The following is a 14943-nucleotide window of genomic DNA, read 5'->3' as shown; positions in this document are numbered from 1 at the left end:
TTGCTTCTACTTAGTACTTACTTAGTTTATTTTATCTCTCACTTTGTATTACTTTCCCACTTTGTCCTGCAACTGTTGCACAGCAATTTCCCTTGGGATAAATAAAGCTTCTTGAATCTTTAGTTCCAAAGGTTGTGGACCTGAAATACAATTTCTCTTTAATCTTTTAGTACCCAAGAAATATTCCTAAGAGGTCTCAGTACAAGCAACACATACCTCTGAAAGACTGTGATGGCAACACATAAAAAAAACAATTACAAACCCTCCATCTATCCTCCTCCTTATCAACAAAATCAACTCTCTAGCTCAATGCAGAAAATGAATGTCCCTTCTTCCAAAAGAAAAACGAGATACATAATTGGGAAATGGGATTGTTATAATCATTTAAACATAACTATTTATCTTTTTTTTTTTTTTTTTTTCAAAACTGTTTCACAAACTGTGCTTTTTCTTCCTTCAAATTAACAAACTAGAAACAATCAACAGCCTGTATGATATACAGTGGTATAGTTAAAACTGTGAATGTGTGGGCAACGAATCCACTCAAGAATACGCCCCCACTTCCTCCTCAACTCTCAATGACTTCCTGTTCACTTAACAGCATCACATGATTTTCAGATGTGACCTAAGCTAGCCTAAGAACGAAGCTAATCCTTGCAGTGTGTGGGAACGGAGCCAGACGTACAATGTGGTTCTGTGCACTTTCTCCGGCTCAGACCTCCTCCTGTTATCGGTGTGTGGTCTGTGCTTCCCTGAAACCGCTCCTCGAAGCTCTCTGACCACAGACCTGAGCTCTCGTGAGGCGCTTTCCTGCTGGAGGAGAGAAAGACAATGTCAACCCAGAGTTGTGATGTCTATATGACAAATAGCTCACATTATAAAAAGAGAAACCAGGGAATATAACTCAGGCATCTCTGACAATTGGCAACAAGATCATTTATTCTTAAACTGAATAAGCACTGTGAAGGTTCAGGACAAAACTAAAAGTATTCAGTGCTTTTTTCGAGAGGATTAATATTAAGGTTTTCTTTCCTTGCCACAGGAATGTGACGGCGTGCATGTTTTTGATTTAAAGGCCGAGCAGATGTGCTGAGCTTGTGTCTGTGCAGCCAAATAAACAATGACTCACACATTCACTTGATGGGCTGGAACAGCTGGGGATAGGCAAGATATAAGATGTTCTTGACTCTACCGTGATCTGGGCGTTGGACGCATGCTGGGAGACGGGTGGAGCAGTGAGTGCAGATGGGGAGTCCAGGACAGGTGGATGTACAGTCAGAGCCGTGTGCACTCTTTGACCTTGGAGCTCCTATTGAAAAGATAACATTAGTTATAAGAAGCTCAGCTGTAATGAAGCTCTTAGTCTGATTAGATCAAACATGTATGATGAAAAAATAAGCAGCAAAAACTATCGACATTAAATAAAAGTATGCTTTTTACACCTACAGGCATACTTTGTATAAGTGGATAAAAACCTACTCCCTCACTTTGTCTTTAAACAGCCATACCTTCAAGTCCAGGGCATGTCGGAGTTTCAGACGGAAAAAGTCCTGCTCCTGCAGCTGGATGAAATCTTGACAGTCTGCAAAGCTCTCTGACATCTTTGGAAAGATACAGAGCACATGTTACAGTAACAGAGTGGTGGTCACAAACAGAGCCAGAACAGGACAGATAAGGTTCTTTATTTTCCTGATAACACAAACTAACATTTCTGTTTTGTGCCAGAGTGAAATGATAACTGTGACAAACACTAATCGTTAAAACATTTCTTCAGATTGCGATTATTTTGCTGGTTACCAGCCCATTTTGAAGACCTTCTATAACTTTTTCTTCAACTTTTATTACATAGCGGACAATTGAGAGGCGATAGTAAATGTGTGGAAAATAAGGTGGGGAATGGAATACAAGAAAACTAAACTAAGTATGGTTGAGCTTCTTATCTGCACTTTGAACTGGAAGCCACGCACAGATCTTTGTTGAAAGATATCAATAGTGTAATTTTCCTTTGAAACTTTCAACATGTATTTCATGTGTGTGTGTAACCATCTTATCAACCATGCGATTTGGTGGTAATTTAATCACTAGAAAAAAAGTGTAAATGAGCCCCACCTTGTGAAGGATTGCCTGCAGCTGGTCGATCCGCTCCCTCAGCTGGTTATCTTTGGAGCGAAGGGCCTCCAGCTCATTGCCAAGTTGTTTCTTCTCCTCCCTGACGAAGGTTAGCTCCTGGAGCTGGCGCTGCTTCTCGAGGCTCTGGTAGCGCTTCTCCTGGACAGGATTGGGGGCAAAGTTTCAACTACTGTAGAGAGAGTCAGCAGCTTCAGATTCTTTGATGTCCACATCACCGAAGACCTGACATGGACTCATCACACTAACACCATCACTAAAACAGCTCGACAGCGGCTCTTCTTCCTCTGCAGGCTGCGGAGGTTCAACATGGACTCCAGGATACTCTGCAACTTCTACTGGTGCACCACAGAGAGCATCCTGACTGGCTGCATCACGGCCTGGTACGGCAGTTGCAACCGTAAGACTCTACAGAGGGTGTTGAAAACCGCAGAGGCACATCACCAGGACGGAGCTGCCGTCAGGAAGAAAGCCCACAGGATTACTAAAGACACTCAGCACCCAAACAACCAACTGTTCTGTCCGCTGCCGTCTGGCAGGCGGTACCGCAGCATCAGCTCTAAAACCACCAGACTTGGGGACAGTTTCATTCAACAGGCCACAAGATAGCTAAAGGCCTGAGCACTGTTCCTCCATAAGCATTCATCTGTTGTCACCTTACAGTTTATATATCTAAAGAGTTATCCCTTGTATATATCATACTGTATTTACATGTATCTAGACTTCTTCTTGCACTATTTTATTTTCTTGCACATCTTGTAGCATTCTCTAGCACTATTTTATTTCTATTGCGCCATTTCTTTCACTATTTTTATTCGTTTCATGTCCTATATATATTAATGTTGCATTGTTGGAGGAGCATGGGACCTAAGTTTTATATTGCCATATCTACACTGTAGCTACTGTGCACATGACAATAAAGCATTGAAAAATAAAACCACAACTATTAAAAAACACGCTCAAAGACTTGACTTGGTTTCTAAAATAAATTCACTGTTGAGGGGTCACTGCTCACTGAGTTTCCTGGGCCATTTACCTTCACTGGGAATAATATCATAAATGCCTTACCACAATAAGTGTTTTACCTGGTACAGCTTGTCGTTAATCTCCTCAAGATGTTTGATTTTGCTCTGCAGGGAGTCGACCTGCTGTCTCCTGGCAGTGATCTCTTTCTGCATGTCCATGGCTGCTTGGAGGCCTAAGATTGAGACAAACCCAGAAGACAAGGAGTCAGAAAAAAGAGCTGGGAAGTGATCAAGCTAGGAAGGACATCATCCACATTTAATCTCAGAACATATAATCAATCACAGAACTTTAATTTTGGCCATTTGTTAGTAGTTACAAGATTATACCTCCGAGTGGAATAGCGCAGAGAAGGTTATATAATAATGTTGCAATTTCATCAAATATTTCATTAAATGTTTTGTGCAAGATTTACGATCCAAAGCAAATCACTGTTATCTCATTACTTCATCACAGACGGAGGATAAAGAGGATGTTTCCTTATACATGAGATCTTTTAATTAAGTCTTAGTTTAAATGATGACATGTATCTAACCGTGTCCCTCAGCTCCTTCCAGCGTCCTCAGGGTGCTCCCGACCTGATCCAGCTCTTCCCGGGCGTTCCTGAGCTGACTCTGGAGCCTCAGCACCGCGCCTTCTTGCTCCTCGTTCTTGCAGCTGTGGAGTTGCTGCAGCTCCTTGTGCTCCTCTGAAACCGTGCCCGCAAAAACACACAAATCACATCCACTGAGAGAAACCCACTTTAACACACACAATGATAGAAGGGCTTGGTTGATAGTGAAAACATACCAAACATGGTTCTTTTTTTTGTTAAACACAGCAGGACAAAAGGATCATTTGATTTGGCAAAAAACTGTGAGCGCTGAAGGAAGGAAGGAACCCTTAATCGTCCCACAGAGGGGAAATCTAAAATCTGCCTTTGACCAATCCTAGTGTTAGGAGCAGTTGGATGCCATTATGTGCAGCGCCCGAGGAGCAAAGTAGGGAACGGTGCCTTGCTCAGGGACACCTCATTAGCACTTGGTCTTCCTGAGCCTTGAACCGGTTACCTTTTTCTAGAAACAGCCCTGTGTACTATCTGAAAATGTGTGGTTAAACTAGTCTGAAGTCCAGATATAACAAACAATACATCCACATGAAATATAATACCGTGATAGTATTCTACCATCCAGGATGGCAATCAACAAACAGTGCAGTTCTAATAAGGTGAAAACTAAATATGTTATTATCTTCGGTACAATATATCATAGTTTGAAACCAAGTCAAACATGCTATCAAGTTTTAAGTCTAGATTTTATTAGAATTAAAGATGGAGCTTTATTTGAGTATTTTAAATAAAATAAATAATGTTATGTGTTGATGTCAGTGAAGCACTTTGTTTGTTATATAAGTCAATACCATTAATGTCCAAAGCAAGATAGACAAATCCTCGCTCTTTATCTGGATCACACACAATGTATTGTTAATTCATAAACTGAAACAGACAAACAAGGTTTACATTTTTGTGAACTTTAAATGTAGATTTTGTTAAATCATGTTTGTTTATATGTGAATATGATCTTTAATGTCAGTTTCTTAAAGGCTGTATGCATTAACTGATTTAATGTTTAAAAAACTGCTGGGACACTTTAAGTATTGTACAACTTGCTGGTGGGTTTACCTACATATCAGTTTGTTCATGATAAATGTGTCTGAACAATCCCATGAAGACATGTAAACGACCATATTTGAAAACTATTCATTAATTCATTAAGAGGGAAATTAAATTCTATTTAGTTCCAAACCATAATTTTGTCTAAATGATGGATATTGATCTTGTGTGTGGTTGATGATACTCATTTAGTAACGCTAAACTCACGAGTTAGGGCGAGTAACTGCATGCGGCGCAGCTCCAGCTGGATGTTAAGCTGCTTTTTCTCCAGGCTTTCCTCCTGGACACGCTGACTTTGTTCAGCCACAAAGGCCTGGAGCTGCTGCCGCTCATGTTCTGCAGCAGCAGCATCATCTGACTTGTGGTCTAACTCTGCCTAAATAAGCATATAAAAAGGGGGAGAGACAGAGAGTGTCAGGTAAGATAAGATTTTGGAGGGGTGAAGGCTTGATACAATGTGATAAGGAAAAGCTTCATTAAGAGATCAAAGTGTCCCTCCTCTACTGACCCTGAGCTGCTGAATCTCCAGCTTGTACTGGTTAAGCTGGTTGCTGAGGAGGCCGTTCTCCTTGTGAAGGTCGTCGATAGTGCTGCCGTGCTGCACTGTCATCTGTACACCGCTCTCTATCATCTTCTCTCGGTCAATCAGCTTCAGCCTCAGTGTGTCTCCTTCTGCATGCAGGGCCTGGCATCGGCTTTGGGCCTCCTTCAACCTGGCAAGATGCTGGAAAAATAAAGTAAAGTTTCAGATTAATGAGACACCAAAATAGGCGCAGAGTACCCGCTCATGTTTTATATATAATCTATTGGTTAAAGTATAAACCATGACACATAATGCTTGATCTCCTCTAGAAACATTACGTGCTGTGCTTCTTGCTGACTGAGCTGGAGGTCTTTGTGTTTCTCCTCCAGGAGTTTCTGGGATTTCCTCCCCTCCTGGGCCCTCTGCTCCAGCAGGGCCTGCAGGCAGGTTCTCTCCTCCCCGGCCGCTTCCAGCTGTCCTCTCAGGGCCTCTACCTCCTCCTGGAGCTCCCACTGCTGCTGCAAACCACACCTCTGTAGAGGATAAAGCAGGAGGCATCGTGGGATGATTGTATTTAAAATCGACCAAAAACAATAACCTTTTGACGGTGGGAAGAAGTATGATCTCAACGAAAGGGAGAGGACCTGGCTTGAAATGTCATCTTAATTCCTAGTGACTTTGTGATTTTCTTCAATTATTAAGTTGTAGAATATAAGAATTTATTTATAATATCATAAGTGTTTTGATTAAGTCCACCTGACACTCCACCTTGCACTGAAGAGTTTTCTTCAATGAACACAGGCGTCTGTATTAGGACTTTCAGTTTTACAACAATAGAAAAGGGACAAAATGCTAAAAAAAAAAGCACCTTAAGCTGGCCAAGCTGGGACTGAAGCTCCTCTGCCTGCTGTAAAGATCGCTCTCCCTCTCTCTGGGCGTTCATCAGCTGCCACTGTGCCTGATTGAGCTGCTGCTCCAGACGACAAATCTACAATGTCACAAATCAAACCAATATCATTTTAGTTTTCATTCTGGTATAGGAGGTAAAATCAGTGTTACTTTTCCATATTGTGTTTGTCTAATCTCCAAACCAAGGTGGATAAATATGTCTGGTTAATAATGGCTTTTATCAGCTTCAATATCTGTTAGTGTAAATTATTGCTCATCATCTTATTGTACATTCTTCCATACCTTATCTTTGTGGCTGCAGACGGTTGACTCGAGTTCACTGACCTGACACTGGTGCAGGGATGTCTGTCTCTCTGCAAGTTTCCTGGATAAAGAAGGTATGTATCATTTATTAAGATAGAACGCAAAAAGTCACTCATAAAAACAGCCACAAAAAGATTTTGGAACAACACTTACTTTAGCAGCTCTAACTTGACATTCAGGCTGATGCTGTTGTCTTTTGACAAGCTCAGTTTGCTAGTCAACAGCGCCATCTCCTGGCCAAGATGAGATATTAGGCCTTCCATTCTAGGACAGAAATGTGAACGATGCCATTCAATTCTATTAATAAAATACAACAGAGCATTGCAGATATCCAAAACTTGTTGGAAGGGATGATGTAATTTAAAACCACCATCATTTGATACGGCAGCTTAAGTGACCACTCTTGCAGCTGAACCTCTTACTTTTATCTTACTAAAACAATGTGTGCTTGAACAGTCGCTAAAAAAACATGCATAAAACGGAATTCTAAGAATAAAACCACATTTTTAGAATGTTCACAGTAACACGTATTATGAAATGAATACACATAAATTGGAATAGAGCTGCAACTGATTATTTGTTTAATTTTACTCAATTAATTGACCAATCAATCAGCCTATTAAATGTCAAAAAACATAAGAAATGTGGATTGTAATTTACAAGGTTAACTCTTTTAAACCCTTCATTTATATAAACCTGAGTCCAAAACCAAAATATGTTTTTTATTTCTGTCATATGAGAACTTAACCAGCATACAAGAAGTACACTTCAAATTATATTAAGTATATATAAAAAGTTTGAATCTGAGTATATCTGGGTGTTAGTCTATAATCAAAATAGTTGCTAATTTATTCTCTGTCCATACACAGTACTCCATTAATTACCTTTCTTTTTGCTTATTTACTCCACTGCATCCCTCGCTTCCCAGATGGTTGATTGACTGTCAAAAACAGAAGAAAATATATTTCTGAAATAACGGTGAGTCAAAACATAAAGTACACTGAACATGACCTCTAGATGGCTTCTAGTACTTACCAAAAAAAATCTTTCCTGTAGCTCCTCTGTCTCATCATTAAAATTCTCATTAAACTGAGCAGCCGGAGTTGAACATGTATGGAAGTTCGGACTGATGATTGCATTGTCTCCGCGTTGTGTCTCCTGATATAACAGTGAGTACATCTGCTCTACATTTTGTTCCAATGTCTCTACTTTTTTGTTAAGCGCCAACGTGTCATCCTCCGTCTCTAGCAGCTCTTGGTCCTTAGTCCTTTTGATGTTTTGGAGCTCTTCCAACATGAACAGCATCTTTTCCATCTGATCAACGTGTGTCCTTGAATCCTTCAATCTATAAATAAAAAAGATCTGTGGGTCAAAGCAATTTAAAAAAACCTATTTAGAGAAGTAAAACCTGATCAGTGTCTTTACCTGAGGTCGGATATGCCGTCCTTCTCCTTCTGGACTTTGCTCAACTTAGTCTGCAGGTTCACGATGGCTTTGTCAAACCTGAATTTCTCTTGTTCGGGTTCATCATGCATCTGTGTTTGAGAGGGTCAAAATTATATAGGGAAAGAATTAATAATAAATAATTCAGACCACATCAAATAGTTATGATTCATGGCTGAAATAAAAGAACAAACCTTGTTGAGCTGCAAGTCAGACAGCTGTTGAAGACAGTCGGCTTTTGTACTTTCCAACATTTTCTTTCCAGGAGAGCTGATATTTCCTTGGTTTAAAATATCCAGATCACAGAGCGATGGCTGAGTCACTGCCTGCTGCTGGGTTGAAAGAATAGAGGAACCTCCATCATCTGCAAAAAGATCAAAGCATGTTTAAAATACACACTGTGTATGTTGTGAAAGTTAAGGGCTGATGAAACCTGTTTGAGGGTTATAGCAGCTAGTTGGATTGAGCCTTATGTTTCATACGTTTTTTTAAATACTATGCTTTCAAGTGTTTTTTACCCACACAATTGTATTTCTAGTGGGATTTAGATTTTAGATGAACCTCCAGCCTGACAAAATGGAGTGGTTTTTAGTCATTGTATCATACTGTGAGTGTTAAATAAGCGCCTTGCTAAACACATTACTTTTTCATCTGTTTGGCTGCTGAGACATTAACAAAATGTTGTGTGATGCTGCGTGTACTAACACTCATTAAACCTGTTGTTGTGGCAGCTTTCTCCAGGTGAGCTCTGGATGCCATATGTGCAGCCAAATCTCTCTAAAGTTACTTTGGTTGCAGTTTCCACCTCTTCCTGAAGCCTCTGGGTTTCTTTGGTGCGCCTTTCAAGCTCCTCACTGTAAAATAAACAAATCAAATCAAATTTTATTTATATAGCCAAATCTCACAAAACACGTTTGTTTCAGTGGGTTTTACAGATTACACAAAATAGATGACAGTTTTGAAAGATTAATAAAATTACAAGAAAATAATAAAAAGACACGATAGAATGTGAAATACAAATAAAATAGATTAAAATACAATAGAAACAAATACCATAAGATGTAGGACTCCGGACGACCAACATAGGGTGATCTTAAAACAGTGCTAACTATAGGCTTTATTAAAAGGAGGGTCTTCAAAACATTCTTAACATTTTGCAAACTGTCTGCCTCCCTAATAAAAACAGGGAGTTAGTTCCAGAGAAAGGGGTGCGTGGTAGCTGAAAGCTCAGCTACCAAGCTGAACAGAGTTTTGCGGACTCTAGGAAACAACAAACAGACCTGCACTCTGGGAGCATAGTGACCTAGACGGGCAATATGGGATTTAAAGATATCATTAAGATATCATTAATCATTAATCAATTAGATGGAGAGTATTACCCAAAGTGATGCCATACCACTGTGGAAACTACCTTTTAAACACCAAGAAGACTAAAATAAGAAGGATTTCTCAAGGACAGGTCAAGGTGAAAGTATTATTAGAGTAAGGTGAGAGGTTATTAAAGTGTAACTTCACCCCCAGGTCTGAGCCCTGTACTCTGTGACATCTGTGCGACCTCTTGCGAGACGAGGTTAACATTCTTTTGATATACAACCCTCAGGACATACAGTACATAGGTCCCAACCTGTTGACTCTTAGTGAGCATTTGTTTAGCAAGGGTTAAGGCTCATTTAAAACAGTAGATGGTGTGTTGATACAATTTCATCACATAAAAGGCAATTGTATTTAAATTGTTGAGATGTTCACACCAGCACTGTCGTTTTTTAAAACAGAAAAGTCATATCTTTAAGTTTACAGCTCAGGAACAACAGTATCGCTTTAATACCTCACTTGGTTTTAGAGTTATTTACAGTTTAATTGATTTGTTGTAGTTTCATTTTGAAGACATTGTTTATTTTATGTCGCATGTTTTGTGACTGTCATTGAATAACTTGATATAATGTTAGAAAGGAGTGTTACTTTAATCTGTGTACCCTTGGATTGTATGAATTGTAAATCCATTATTAAATCAAACAGAAATACATATCGAGCTACCTAAAGCAGTGGTTGCTCGTGAGTTGGAATAGAGCTTTAACATACAATAGGTTGATACAGAACAGGAGGCATTTGAGTATCGCATGTAGGCATCATAGTTTTAACTACCTCAGTTCATCCAGAGTCAAGCTGTTAAATCTCAGCCGAAGAGAGGCGTCGCTTGTTGCTGTAGAGAAATGTAAACACATGAGTAAAGGAACGTAACCATTCAAAACAAGTTCAGAAATTGGAGGTTTAGCAAGTAAGCCAACAGAGATTTCACTGTTTCGCTAGTTTAATGTAACTTACCAGTTGATCCTGATGGGTTAACGCTCGTTTTTAGTTTGAACTGGTTAGGTGGAGTTACACATTGTATAACTTTAGCGCCATTATTGCAAGAAAGTCGAATACTCTGAGGATCGGGGGACTGAAACCCTGATGACATCTCTGTTCACAATCTCCTAAAAGCTAACATCACCAGCTAGCTAGCCAGTAATTTATCGTTGAGGTGTTTCATCACCATGGAAACTACATCTGTGGCTAATTACTAGCTAGCTTTATGCTATTCATAATTTGGTTCATCGTTTTGGCGTTAAAACCAAACGTACTTAAAAATGTTTAACTGTCTGTGTTAGTCTTATATTCCGTTATGTTAACCTGAAACTGAAATAGCAAAAGTAACGTTAGCGCCTACACTTTGAAACAATCTGTCAACATCCGCTTTCCCCCCTTATGATGACGCCAACGTGCAACGGAAAGGCGTTTCCAGCTATGCATGATGGTTATTGTAGTTTACAAGCTGGTCAGCGGTTGTTTGTTTATTCAGGGCGGACCCTCTCTTTTCTGCAGGGATTCAGGAATCCTGTTTTTAACATTCACCGCACACAATTGCATCAAAAATGGATACATGAAGTATTAAGAGGTGCAATTTAGTTGCATCGCTTTTATTATCCTGCACGTCGGCGGCATCTGGGCAAGGTAAGACGACAGTTTGTTGATTTACGCTAGTAAGCTAGCGATTTTAGCCAGTTAATATTAACATATTTTGTGTTAGACGCATTTAGCTTTTTGGTATATATAAATTGTCCTTTTTACTTTTTAATAGCCCAATAAAGTGAACAGCCTTATACTATTTATTCAGCCTCTCATGAAATGTGTAACAGTGACCCGTTATGATTGACCTGTTCGTGTTGTTTAGCATACATTTACGAACAATGTTTCGAATGATTTTTCAACGCCGACGCGTATTCTCAACGCAGTACTTAAACTAACCCTCTTATAATACAGCAACTATGTTATGATTAAAATGGGATCAGGAATGTGTAGTCTTTGGGCGGTGGGGGGGAAATCTTCCAGTGATACCTGACACCCAGTAGGTGTGGTTTAGGAGGCACCATTTATAAGCCCTCCCCTGCTCTTTATAACCTGGGAAAACAGTTGTTTGAGACTTTCTCTTGCACTTCAATGCATAACCATTGAAATGTGTGTTTGTTTTTTTTTAGGATGAGGGATCTCCAAGCCATTGACAGCTGGCTCCTGAAAGAGTTGAAGGCATGTTGTGCAAAAGAGTACAACTTTCTTCCTAGAGAGGCTGGCCTGAAGCTGATGGAGTCGGCTTCCACAGAGGTAACCCACTGACCTACTTCTACATTTTCGGCTGTCTGTGCAGATTTCTAGGGTTGCTAAAATATGATGTATTCCCATTGTTGTGTTATATATTGTGCTTTATTTTTAGAATCACAGTGGAGTGTCTGCAAAATGCAGAAACACCAGAGTGGAAGAACTGTGGGGCCTGAACAGTTTTTTTGGATACAGCACTCAAACGTTTGTTCAAGCTGTCAATTTGCTTGATAGATTCCTCACCACTATGAAGGTAGGAATTAATTTCTGACTTACTATTGCAACTTATTTTCTTAGATTGTTTATGTTTGCACCACCGGACACCAAAGCAAATTCCATGTATGTTAAACGAAGCTGATTCCTATTCTAATCACATCATTTAAATGTAATACATTTCTTCAAGTTAAAACATTGCATGTTTTCGTCGCATGATCCTTTTACAAAAAAGAAAAAAACCCAACGACAATGACCTTGAATCATGGGATGTTGACTCACACTTATCACTGTTGTGTCATGGTGTCAGGTGCAGCCCAAACACTTGCCCTGCATTGGAGTCTGCTGCCTTCACATTGCAGCAAAAATGGTCGAGGATGAAAGCAATGTCTCACCCACCAATGAACTCATTCGCATCAGCCAAAGCAAGTTCACTGTGTCAGACCTGTGTCGTATGGAGAAAATCATCTCCGAGAAACTCAGCGTGGAGCCTGTGGCAGTGACAGCTATAACCTTTCTACACCTCTACTACCCAGCCTTTACATCCATGTCTGCTGAAAGGTAAGCATTACATTTTCTTTGCTTGCTTTTGTTATTATTGCTGATGCATTGCTCCAGATAACATTGAGTTAGTCAAACACATGCTGCCTTATGAGCTTTTTACTGGCGGATCACATTAGGATTCCCTCTATATTTTAAGGGAGGAGATCCCAAGCATTGGGAGACTGGAAGCCCAGCTAAAAGCCTGCTTATGCCGGCTTGTTTTCTCTAAAGCAAAAGTAAGGATTGATATCAGGAGAACATTTCACAGCATAGCAGACTTCACCCATTGTGTCCCGTGACTTATGAATTCACTGATTTTCTTCTTCACAGCCATCAGTGCTGGCACTGTCCCTCATTGCTCAGGAGTTCGAAGGCCTCAAGTCCATCACCTTGTTGAAGATTGTACAGCAATTCCAAAGACACCTAAAGGTATAAAAGTATACATCTGCCACAAGTTATTGTTTCTTCATTTAATCACTGATGTATACGCTATAAAATATCTATCTTAAAATCTCTTGTTTTGTCAGACAAATAATCTGAAACTTAATGATATATGATGATTAAAATGTGATTTTTTCCCCCCCAAATTTTGTTCAAAAAAGGACTCAAGCCATTAACTTGTTATCAAACTTTAAGCCCTCAAATATTCTATATATTAATTATAGATTAAATAAATGTGACCTTTTTAAGTGGCATTTCTGTGTCACTGCCTTACCACGTGAACATGTAAGTAGGAAAACTGTTGTTGATTACCTTTAAGACTGTTTCTGTTTGCAGCGTCTCAGATGTTTCCTGTTTTTTTTTTCACAGATCAGTGATGGTGACTTTCTCCACTGGAAGGAACTTGTGGCAAAATGCATGACTGAATACCACTCAAGCGAATGTAACAAACCAGACAACAAAAAGCTTGTTTGGATCGTTTCAAGGAGGACGGCACAGAATCTTCAAGCCAATCACTTCTGTGTGCCAGGTCTGCCAACTATTCCCGAGGGGAGCTGGGACGAGAGTGAAAGGTTAACTGTCCTTTTTTTCCCCCAAATGACAATGCACTCATTTTAAGGTTTCATGGAGTCCTCCAATTCATGACTTGGACAAATCACAGCTGCAATCACAGTACATCCATGTTTGCTGGAAAAGACAGTCTTACCAATCCAAGCCTTAATTTGATAAACACTCTGGTCTTTTTGTTGGCTAAAAGTTTCATATTTAGCCCTGGCTCAATAGCATTTTTATTTTAGACCCTCTATGTAAATAGCCACATATTTTATTCTTCACACTTGCAGTTTGCAACAGATGCTTTTTGTTTTTAAAAATATGTCTCTTAGCCTAAACACTCTGTAGTTATTTTCTTTAAGCCAACTCAAGAACCACAGAGCACATAGCTTGGGAATTGGAGGGTCGCTGGTTCAATTCCCAGAATGGACCAAATACGGAGTGTGGACTGGTACTTTGAGAGGTGCCAGTTCCCCTCCTTGTTTCTTGCGAATTGCCCTTGAGCAAGGCCCCACACTACTCCCTGACGAGCTGCATACATAACAACTGCCCACTGCTCCGAAAACTAGGATGGGTTAAATGCAGAGTCTAAATTCCACTGTGCTTTGACAATTAAAAAGTTGATTTGAATCAATTCTTCATTTCCATTCCATTACACAACATTTTCATTCTGTTCACTCGTTGATTAATCAGCACTCAGTATTAATGGCATCGTTTTTCCCTAGTGAGGACTCTTGTGAGGACATGAGCTGTGGAGAAGAGAGCCCATGCGGCTCCCCTGGAAGTGACGGCGAAGGGGCCTTCTTCTCCTCCGCCTTTCTGAACCGTAAAATGTGACCAGTCCTCATTGTGAAGTAGTCAGAAGTGTGTTTGTCCCCTGAACTGTATCTGATCTAAGGTGGTCCTCATGTTTCTGAGCAAACCCGTGTTTCACTCGTCATACCACCAAAGGTACGACAAGTGATACGTTTCAATCATTAAGTGCCTGTGTTGATTCAGTTGACTGTCGGTTTCTTTAATGTTATAAAAAACATATCGTATTAATGCAAAATGGAAAATTGCAATATCTTGGCAGCTTGATAGTAATCTGAATGTCTTTTCTGAGGTGTTCTCTTTTGTGTTTGTTTGTGTCCAAGCTTGGCATATTCCAGGAGAAGCAGTGAAGCACAAAGGAGAAATAGTGTTTATCAGTCATTAGATACACTCACTGTTGAATACCAGCTAACACACTAGCACATTCTTAACATTTTTTTTAAACCCGTTTTTATAATCATTACTTTACATATACACAGTATTCTGCAAGCGTATGTACACAATCCTAATGTGGCATATAGGACTTCGTAGTGTTAAAATACCAGACTGTATATGCATGGTATCATAGAATATGTGATTATGAATGGATGTTTACCAAAATAAGCTTACTGTAAAAAAAAGTTTAAAAAAATGTATATAACATGTAAAAAAAGAAGGAAAAAATAGTATGTTTTGTGAATGCTACATTTTGAATGTTGTATTTGAATATATGTGAGTGTGTTGGAAGGTTCAGAAACAATACTTCCAAATAAAAAAGCTTTGTATCTAC

At 39.6% G+C, this 14943-nt stretch overlaps 2 protein-coding genes across 7 annotated transcripts in view; one reads left to right on the top strand and one right to left on the bottom strand.

The window, feature by feature from the left end:
- LOC134873897 (coiled-coil domain-containing protein 158-like) overlaps positions 1–10858 on the bottom strand; it is a 26908-nt gene extending 16050 nt beyond the window's left edge. For 3 of the 6 annotated variants that reach the window (XR_010167000.1, XR_010167001.1, XM_063897799.1), the window contains exons 1-19: positions 10302–10858; positions 10122–10179; positions 8685–8833; positions 8174–8343; positions 7962–8071; positions 7572–7881; positions 7421–7476; positions 6690–6800; positions 6516–6597; positions 6193–6312; positions 5663–5857; positions 5310–5525; positions 5009–5177; positions 3686–3838; positions 3213–3325; positions 2110–2268; positions 1509–1601; positions 1193–1309; positions 686–813 (exon numbers count right to left, since the gene is read on the bottom strand). Coding sequence is in view for 4 of the 6 variants with exons in the window: in XM_063897799.1 (XP_063753869.1) it covers positions 686–813; positions 1193–1309; positions 1509–1601; positions 2110–2268; positions 3213–3325; positions 3686–3838; positions 5009–5177; positions 5310–5525; positions 5663–5857; positions 6193–6312; positions 6516–6597; positions 6690–6800; positions 7421–7476; positions 7572–7881; positions 7962–8071; positions 8174–8343; positions 8685–8833; positions 10122–10179; positions 10302–10437 (2645 nt within the window). In the remaining 2 variants the exon portion in view is untranslated. The remainder of the gene's footprint in view (positions 1–685; positions 814–1192; positions 1310–1508; positions 1602–2109; positions 2269–3212; positions 3326–3685; positions 3839–5008; positions 5178–5309; positions 5526–5662; positions 5858–6192; positions 6313–6515; positions 6598–6689; positions 6801–7420; positions 7477–7571; positions 7882–7961; positions 8072–8173; positions 8344–8684; positions 8834–10121; positions 10180–10301) is intronic. The other 3 variants (XM_063897801.1, XM_063897802.1, XM_063897803.1) reach the window with 3 other exon arrangements.
- LOC134873898 (cyclin-G2-like) lies at positions 10750–14943 on the top strand. The gene is made up of 8 exons (XM_063897804.1): positions 10750–10970; positions 11495–11618; positions 11728–11865; positions 12136–12386; positions 12526–12604; positions 12699–12797; positions 13179–13381; positions 14087–14943. The coding sequence occupies exons 2-8, from the start codon at positions 11496–11498 to the stop codon at positions 14196–14198; spliced, it is 1005 nt and encodes a 334-aa protein (XP_063753874.1). The 5' UTR covers positions 10750–10970; position 11495; the 3' UTR covers positions 14199–14943.

This window comes from Eleginops maclovinus, chromosome 12 (assembly GCF_036324505.1).
Source record: "Eleginops maclovinus isolate JMC-PN-2008 ecotype Puerto Natales chromosome 12, JC_Emac_rtc_rv5, whole genome shotgun sequence".
NCBI lineage: Eukaryota > Metazoa > Chordata > Actinopteri > Perciformes > Eleginopidae > Eleginops > Eleginops maclovinus.
This window is presented reverse-complemented; position numbering and strand designations above follow the sequence as displayed.